Below are 8,689 nucleotides of genomic sequence, written 5' to 3' on the forward strand. Positions count from 1 at the left end.
ATGGTGAATGGACTGCATTTATATAGCGCTTTACAATAATATTGTAAAGCGCTATATAAATGTGTGTGTGTATGAATGTAGGCATATTATGCCTATATTTATACATTCATACACTGATGGCGGCAAGCTGCCACAGCCATCGGGAGCAATTTGGGGTTCACTATCTTGCCCAAAGACACTTCGACATGCGGACGGGAGGAGCGGTTAGTGGACAACCCACTCTACCGCCTGAGCCACAGCCTCCCCGCTAGAACTGACTTGAGACTAATATTATGAATAATGAATTTAAATCTAGCCTAATATTATGGACACTGAATTCCAGTATAACCTGGGTTGATCTCCCGGTAGTTCCCGATGCCGTAGGCGTCAACAATGTTCTGGAAGCCTGAGGTGAACTTGTTGGTCTTGTTGAAGGTGGGTGGAGTCTGCTTGGTCTGCATCCTGTTGAGGATGGACGGCACTGTGGAGCCACTCCTCTCCTGTCAAACAGACACACCCACTCGTCAATGTCATCCTTTCTTATGGTGCAAGTGACTCTAAAATATCTACACAATCCGTAACTCTGATTCCTCTAATGTAGGAGTTTTCAAAATGAGGAATAATTTGAGTTCACAATAATGTAGTTCACTACAATTGATTACAAAAGTAATAATACATAAATGTATAAATGTATTATTACTAGAAATCTCGCTGGCTTCGCGAGCTCGCAGACTCACTCGCTGCGCGTACTCGCAGTGTACGCAGTGTGGCCTCACCTGCTCAACTGCGCATGCATTTGGCGCATGCGCAGTTGAGCAATTGTGGGCCGCGGAACCTCGCCTTAGATGTTTGGCTGTATGCTAATATTTCTCCAGCTATTCCTGTTATTTCAGCATGCTTTGGATAGGAGAGTAGGCCTAGTTCTTCAGTGACCTCTGTGTGAACCACTATACAAAATCAATACAATTCTGTCTTTGTTTCCATCAGAGAATGTGAGCAGCGGATCACTGATACTGTATGAGGATATTGCAGCGTTTCCACTGTTTGCAACACAATACAAAAAGGTGTAATGACTTAACAGCACGCAATAACAAACAGGAAGCAAAGTCATGAAATCAAGTGGGTGGTGGAAGCCAGTAGAGACGACCAAAATATCCAGCTCAAGTAGAAGTAACATTATTTTTGCTGAAATTTTAGTATATTAAATTTCTACTCAAGTACAACATAGCTCATTAAAAAAGATCTACTCATTGTACTGTAAATGTTACTGCAAAATTAAAAGTCCCTTGCAAGCAAAATGCACCAAAACCTTCCACCTATGTAATTTAGGGTCTTATGTGACTAATTTTAAGTCTCAAAAAGTAGGAGATCCCAACTTTCAATCCAAACCCTAAATATCGCCACTTCCCTGTTTTCAGGCTGGGGTTGAAGTGGGCGGGACTTAGGGTTCATTATCTCCCATTTTTGTGAATCATAAAGCAGCTCACAGTTGTGTGTTTTTACAAAACCTTCGTGCTCCCGCAGCACGCTATCAGTCTGCCTCTATCGAGTCTCAGGGTGCTTTGTCACTGGGACTGGGCTTTCATTCCATTCCGTGCCCGAGTACGATTGCCCTTCCTCACCGCTGGTCATCTTTCACATTACAACATTTCTTCCGTGCTCGCGAACGGAACATTTGCAGAGTACACTTGCGTCATCAACTACGCCTGCAGTGTATCCTCGCCTGTGTGTTGTCTATGTGGTTCAGTACGGTTGTCTTCCGTCCTGGGGCACGCCAAAGCGTTCCCCAGACCACCTTTTCAAGTGGACCCTGTCACGGTACGCTGTTACGCACCTGGGCACGGAACGCAACATTCACACTCGTGAAACGAACCGCATCTGGGGTCAATCCCAGGTCCCCAGTGAGAAAGCACCCTCAGTCTGAGTTGAGAACGTTGCAGAGTGCTGATCATTCGGCCGGCATTTGAGGAAGCGAGTTGGGGGAGACCTCAGCTCCAGGGAGACACACATCGTGTTTCTTTAAATGCGTGTTTAAGAGCATAAGAGCATACATGACCATAAGAGCATCCATGGCCATCTGAACAAGCTTAGATATGCCAACTCACCGTCCCTCGGCGCAGGGCGAACTGGATGGAGTCCAGGTCGGAGACGGGACACCACACCTCGGCGATCAGACACTTCTGGGTGACATCGATGTTGCAGAGGTTGAGCGTGTGGTAGATGGCCTTCATCTTCCGCACCTTGATGAACCACACCCGCATGGTCTTGGAGGCAGCCTGCAGCACGCGCTGACGGTGGTCCTCCGTCTGGTTCAGCACCTGAAGAAGCAGCGTGCCAGGGTGGAGGTGTTTGTTAAGGAGTGTCGATTCCGGTATAGAGACAACGTGGACAATAATGATTGTGAATCGAATCGTAATTTTCTTTCAGTCCAGTCCACATACATTTTCAGCCTAAATAAGGGATTCAAGTTCCATTACCTGCTATAATAAACATATAATACATATATCAAGGCCTTGAATGTTTTTGAAAATGGACATGGGTCATTGAAAGTACTTTTTTATATTTTGTGCAATTGAAGTGCCTTTGATTGTTTTTACTTAAAAAAGCACTTCAATTGATATTCTTGCACAAAATATAGAAATTAAAGTACTTTCAATGACCTATGTCCATTTTCAAAAACACATTCAAGCCTCTCTCTTTGTAATAGTTGTGGTTGTAGTTCTGTAAAGTTGCTAGTTCTCATTAGAAACATGATCAGTGTTGTAACAGTCATGAACCTTGAGCCGTGTCTCAAACTAGGCCGTGTTGGGTCCTTGAATTTGATAGAATTGAGCCTGGGAAGTCGTTGAAAAGTCCTTGAATTTGCTGTTTACGGTGTGGGAAGTGGGAACCCTGTTGTAATGTTGGTGATGATCATGAAATCCTTCTATTCTACTGTTGCACTACGTTACTCTGGATAACTAAGGATTTCTTCTTCTATGTAAAATTGGGTCAAACGTTCTTTTGTGTGCATTTCATGAGGAGGACATGGTCAGGTTAGGGCAGCGTAACCCTCTCTCAAGCAGAACCAAGAGAGCTTTTTTCCAGGCTTTATAAGGACAGAGTTTGGGGGGACCACAACATTATGAGAGAGGACAAAAGTCTTTCACAGATAAGAATGATATTAATACATAAGTAAAAGCCCCCCCCACACTATGAGGATTTATGTGTCTGGAAATACATTTGATCAAGGAAAAAGTACCAGCAGCCTGAAAACAGACATCCTGTTTTGCAAAATGTCTGATTCATGTCTTTGTTGTTTAATAGGCAGCGGTACAAAGACCCATTTTGAAAGAATTATTAATAAAAAATAAAAAATACTCTTGCACGGCATGGCAATATGGCTGCCTTAAACAATACACAGGCAAGGGAACTCTCTCTCTCGCTCTCGCTCTCGCTCTCTCTCTCTCTTTCTCTCTTTCTTTTCATCCTTGGACACCTTTGTTGCTGTTTAGTTAATGTTGTCCAATTCTGTTCGGTTTCTTTGTCATCTACTTTTCTTTGATACAGCCTAACATCAGATGTAGCAAATATTCCTCTCTATCCCTAGACTTCTACTGTTCCATCAACCATCATACTATTCGTTGAACGTACCATTTGGAGATCGTCGATGCGGGTGTTGACCCCAGCCAGCATCTCTTTCCTCTCCTGGGGCGTCTCCGGACAGGGGTAGAGAGAGGCGCGGAATCTGGACAAATACACACATTTCAATGACAGCATCTAACACACATTCTCTCTCTCTCCTTTGTTCCATCTTTCTTCCTTTCTTCCTTTCAACACTTCCTTTCCCTCTGATTTCATTATCTGCATCTTTAATTCGGAACTATGCTGTTTTCGCACATTGGCGGCCCCTAACGGTAGGGAGCGATAATTGAATTTTGAGGACTTCACTACCCAGAAATCCTGTAATGTGGCATCAGTAAACTGTCTGGACTCACCAAATGCGAGCACAACTCGAACCAAAATTGAACTTAGGTGCAGGGCCAACGGAAAAAACTTTGTAAAATATAAAATAAAAAGCCAGCAATCACAATGTCCTTTTGGAAGTTTTAATCAATCTGATTCCCAGGTATATGACACCTACCCCTCACAGATCTTCTTCACCCTGTTCTTCAGCTGGTCACCTTGGAAGAAGATGATGAACACTGACTTGTGGACTTGGTCTCCCTGTCGGCAAGAGAAGAACATGTTAGAAATCACACCCAGGTTTTGAGGTAAGCAGTGCAGGTTTAGGAGCAGTCATCTGAGAAAATATAATAGCAGCTTTGTGGAATAGCGATCACATTATTTATATGTTTTGTGTACCTGTACAAAAACGTTGACCTCTATGACCTTCCCTAGCTATGGCCCCTTTTCCCTAGCCCGGCCTGCCCCCTTCCTAGTTTTCACCCTAGGATGCTGAAATTTGGCATGGAGGTCAAGTGTGTGTGTGTGTGTATGTGTGTGTGCGTAAAGGTGTGTGTTTGTGTTCATGCCAATTGGCTAAAAGGGGGTGGTGCGAATTTGCACTTGTTTAATGCTTCTTTGCGTTGCTTCTTGACATGTGTTTGCATTAATTGTTTACTCGAGTCTATCTGCTTTATATCTACAGTATGTTAGCCTGTACTGACTGTGGCGGGGTCCTCCAGAGGATCCTCGATTTCTGCCTGACGTAAAAAGACGTTGCCGCGACACACCCTCCACAGCATCCTCTCAAAGGTGGGGAGCCTCTCCCGGCTGATCACTCCGGCTACAAACCTGCGAGATAAAACACAGAAGTGCTCAGGATACATCATATGCAAGTAAATTCAAATCAAACAGGTATGCGTACATAGTAAGCCTTTAGAGAAATAGACATTTGGAGATGGAGCATTGTCCATTAGGGATGGGATGATATATCGAAATTCCATACATTGCAAATGTGACAATATGTAAGCTAGCATGTAGCAGAAAACTCGCAATATTAGCTCCATTTTATTCTGCTGTATTACAGTAATCACACATGAGACAGCTCGACCATCACAATTTCACAATCTCTCCATTTAAATAATTGTATTTTCACTTTGTAATAGCTGCTGTTTACATTTCAATTGCAGTTTCAAAATATGTCCCCACACGCTGCAATTCATATTCTTATTTACCCCAGTCTGAGCGGGGCCCCACGACCGCCCTCACTGCCCTCCATCAAGGACGACGACTCCTCCAGCAGGTTGGGATCCTCCATCTGTCAAAGCAGTTAGGAACCATAGTTAGCTTCAGCAGGTTGGGATCTTCCATCTGTCAAAGCAGTTAGGAACCATAGTTAGCTTCAGGGTGCAAATTACTGGGGGTCTGGGGAATCCCTCCCTCTGCTTTTGATATTCTCTCCTTTGCTCATTCATTTTTATCTCGAGTGGGGTTAGGTTTTTTCGCTGCTTCTGGTCAAACTGAATTGGATAAATGCATTTCCTACTGTATGCCCAACAGTTAAGAGTAAAGTTCTTTCAAAAGGATGTCCCCCAAGAATGTGAGAACAGTCATTAGTGCAAACAACAGTAACTGTCTGAAGTCAGAGAAGCAGTCGTCACTGCCCTTTGGTGTGTCTGGAAAGCAGTGCAGCGGGTGGAGAGCTCTTTGGGGTGTCTGGAGAGCAGTGCAGCGGGTGGAGAGCTCTTTGGTGTGTCTGGAGAGCAGCGTAGCGGGTGGAGAGCTCTCCAAGTTGAAGTGAGATATTTCTGAGAAGTTGAATTGAGATCATTCTGAGAAGCGCACCTCATCAAAGAACTGCTGCGTGCGACGCAGGATGTGCTTGAGCTCCGTCAGCTCTAGGAAGTTCTTCTTCAGGGCTTCCTGGTTGGTGTTGATTTCCTTCAGCTCGTTCTCCAGCTTCTCGAAGGTAGCCTGCAGGGGGGAGAAATCTGTAACGTTTATAAATTACGACATTATAAATTAGGGATTTTAATTAACAATCCAGATGGCATATAGTACGTATTGCTTTATTACTCCAATAAATTACTGATGGGGTGTATTATTCAAGTTAAGAATACCTATGCATACCACACCAAGTATTCGCAATTTATGAATCACATGGCAGGTTGGACTATAGCCTACCACTTAAAAGGGGGTGTTAGCTATCGAAATGCAGCTATGTAAATGCAAACAGTGCAGATATTTGACTCTTAAATTAAATATTAGATTGAAAAGATTCAGAAAAATAAATATTCAATTTATTACTCCATTTTGACTTTTAAAATGGGGGGGATCTGCCTGACTTGCGTAATGGGGTGGTATGAACATATGAACGAACATTTAGGCAAGTCAGGCATTAGGCAGTCAGGCATTGAACACAATTGTCCGTTGTGAGTGCGTGGCCATGTTGTGAGTGCATGGCCAAGATGGCTGCTCCGCGCAACAACAGTAGTTATAATCGTAGTAAATGCTGTTCCTTAGCACTTCTGTCTTGTTTGTGTCTCGGTAAATCAGCGGTACACACAGCACTGCCTACCTTCTATCTGTGTGGAGTGGACATGTTGCTGCAGTGTTTGTATGCCCAAAATGCCCGCGAAATGCCTTGTTATCAACTGTTATTGCTAACCATGGCTACCCTGGCTAGCGACTGGATCTGACCGGATCAACAGTGAACTTCCCAGCTCCAGTTTTCTGCAAATGGAATGCTAACAAAACGGATGTGACGTCATTTAGCCTCCCCATCCCAGTTATTTTGCGATAAAGGAACGGGCCATAATGCTCGCTCACCCGACCTCCCTATGTGTATAATGCCAATGTGTTTCCCACATTGTAGCTCTGAAATACATTCAATAAGTGTATATGAAGCATTTACCTCTAGATCAATCATGTCCCTGGGGAAAGGGACTTCTGGATTTTCTCCGGTGTCCACCATTGGGATGTTTGCCTTCTTGATTTCCTTCTCCACAAACCCTATGGAGTAGAGAATCCATTATTCAACACATAAGCACCAGTGTAAAAAACAAACAAACAAACAAAAACAGACATTTTCTGTAGTCAATTGTGACGATTAGATCATCACAGCATTTATGAGCTGTCATTTGGTCAGATTAACAGATTAACTGTGAGTCTTAAACTGTTAATGTGCGGTCACGTCATTCAGGGACCAGTCATTGGTTAGTTTGACTGTCAATCATCATAGCCACCATTTTCAGTGATTGGCTAAGGATTTGGGCTGTTGATTGAGACTTGGCTAGAGTCGAGTCCGTTGATGCCCCTTTAAGCGGGTGGTCTTGCCTGCGGGCGAGGAGGTTGTATGTCTGGACCCTATCGACGGTCCTTCCTGCGTGTTGGGGAACCATCCTGACACACAACCACTGCTCAGATGGAGCTGGCGGAGGAGAGCCAACACCGGGAGATGGTGTGGGTCGGCCCAGAGCGAGATACCGGTCAGAGCGTCTTAAAGGAGTCTTAAAAGGTGAGCCTGTCCCTCACTGCTAAAACTATGGTCATACTGTATCAATGCTAGCAGAAGCCCAAACTGTAACATTTCAGGTTGCTTTTGGTTGGTTTTAGATGGAGAAAACAGCATTTTCTCACTGACAGCCATATATTTTTGAAATAAAGATCCGATGTCGTCATAACAGGTTTGAACGGAAAAGGGGACAAGAAAAATAAAAACAATCAAGCTGCATTTATGTGAGCGATAAAGGATCAGAAACTCAATACTGAGACACAGAGAATCAGAATCAGTTAGAAGCTACTGTACACACTGTGTGCTTTGAGTGTTCATCTTCCTCGTTACTTACTCAACTTCCTGTCCATCTCCTCACATCTCCTCACTTCATTGACAAACTTGCGCTGGAACACATTCACGTCCGGATTCAGCTGCGTGTGGAGAGAGGGGGGGGGGGAGTTAATTGATGTGTTCATTTTTAGACATGTGGCTGAAGCTCAGAGCTCTGTGGCTGGGCTCTGGGGACCACCAGGGGCCCTTGAGGGAATTCCAGAGGGGTCCCCAGCAAAGTGATGAATTGTTAACTTAATTACTTATTTTTCAAGACGTTAACGCAATTAGAGAAGGTAGGAGAATGACTAGGTACCTACAATACAGATAGCATGGGAATTCTGGACAAAATCCTATCTAACAATAGAAATATTCTCAGATCTGGGTACGAGAGGCAAAATGTCAACAAATAAATAGGGGGTCCATAGCCATAATGAGGACTAAATGAGGGGTCTTTGATATTGAAAAGGTTGAGAAGAACTGGTCAAAGTTGCTTGGGTTCATCCTTACATCTCTGAACTGGACCATGCCCAGCTCTCCCAGTTCGCTGACGCAGCAGTAAGCTGCCTCTGACTGGAGAAAGAGCTGGGCCAGGGTCATCTCCTCGCTCCTGAACAGCTCCCCCATCGTCACCTGCAGAGCAATACACCGCACACCTGGGACAGGAATACACAAGGATTTTCTTCAGTGTTTTCAGCTGTGAGCAGCAGCTCTGTCGGTCGCTCTGTCAGTCGGTTGGTCGAGTTGAATTCAGTTATACTTTATTGTCCCCGTTGGGGAAAAACATGCGCTGCATTTGACCCATCCCGTGCCACAGTGCAGCGCCCGGGGACCAACTGTAGATCGATTGCCAGTGCCTTGCTCAGGGGCACTGACAGGAGTCTCGGGTCCCTAGATTTTTGTGACGTCAAAGTCGGGTCACAAGCCAAAATAGGGTTGGGAACCCCTGGTTTATATACT

The 8,689-nt window shown here is 44.4% G+C and overlaps 1 protein-coding gene across 9 annotated transcripts in view; it reads right to left on the reverse strand.

Moving 5' to 3' along the window:
• The window catches only part of atp6v0a1b (ATPase H+ transporting V0 subunit a1b), a gene marked incomplete at both ends in the record, with an annotated part of 41,765 nt that extends 33,409 nt beyond the window's left edge, over positions 1 to 8,356 (reverse strand). For 6 of the 9 annotated variants that reach the window (XM_083635323.1, XM_083635321.1, XM_083635320.1 and 3 more), the window contains 10 exons: positions 329 to 479; positions 2,085 to 2,297; positions 3,613 to 3,706; positions 4,103 to 4,185; positions 4,629 to 4,755; positions 5,139 to 5,221; positions 5,749 to 5,877; positions 6,818 to 6,915; positions 7,752 to 7,830; positions 8,240 to 8,356. In XM_083635323.1, coding sequence (XP_083491449.1) covers positions 329 to 479; positions 2,085 to 2,297; positions 3,613 to 3,706; positions 4,103 to 4,185; positions 4,629 to 4,755; positions 5,139 to 5,221; positions 5,749 to 5,877; positions 6,818 to 6,915; positions 7,752 to 7,830; positions 8,240 to 8,356 — 1,174 coding nt within the window. The remainder of the gene's footprint in view (positions 1 to 328; positions 480 to 2,084; positions 2,298 to 3,612; positions 3,707 to 4,102; positions 4,186 to 4,628; positions 4,756 to 5,138; positions 5,222 to 5,748; positions 5,878 to 6,817; positions 6,916 to 7,751; positions 7,831 to 8,239) is intronic. The other 3 variants (XM_083635324.1, XM_083635326.1, XM_083635325.1) reach the window with 3 other exon arrangements.
• Between the last annotated feature and the right edge of the window lie 333 nt (positions 8,357 to 8,689).

This window comes from Poromitra crassiceps, assembly GCF_964638095.1.
Source record: "Poromitra crassiceps genome assembly, chromosome: 4".
Classification (NCBI taxonomy): Eukaryota; Metazoa; Chordata; class Actinopteri; order Beryciformes; family Melamphaidae; genus Poromitra; species Poromitra crassiceps.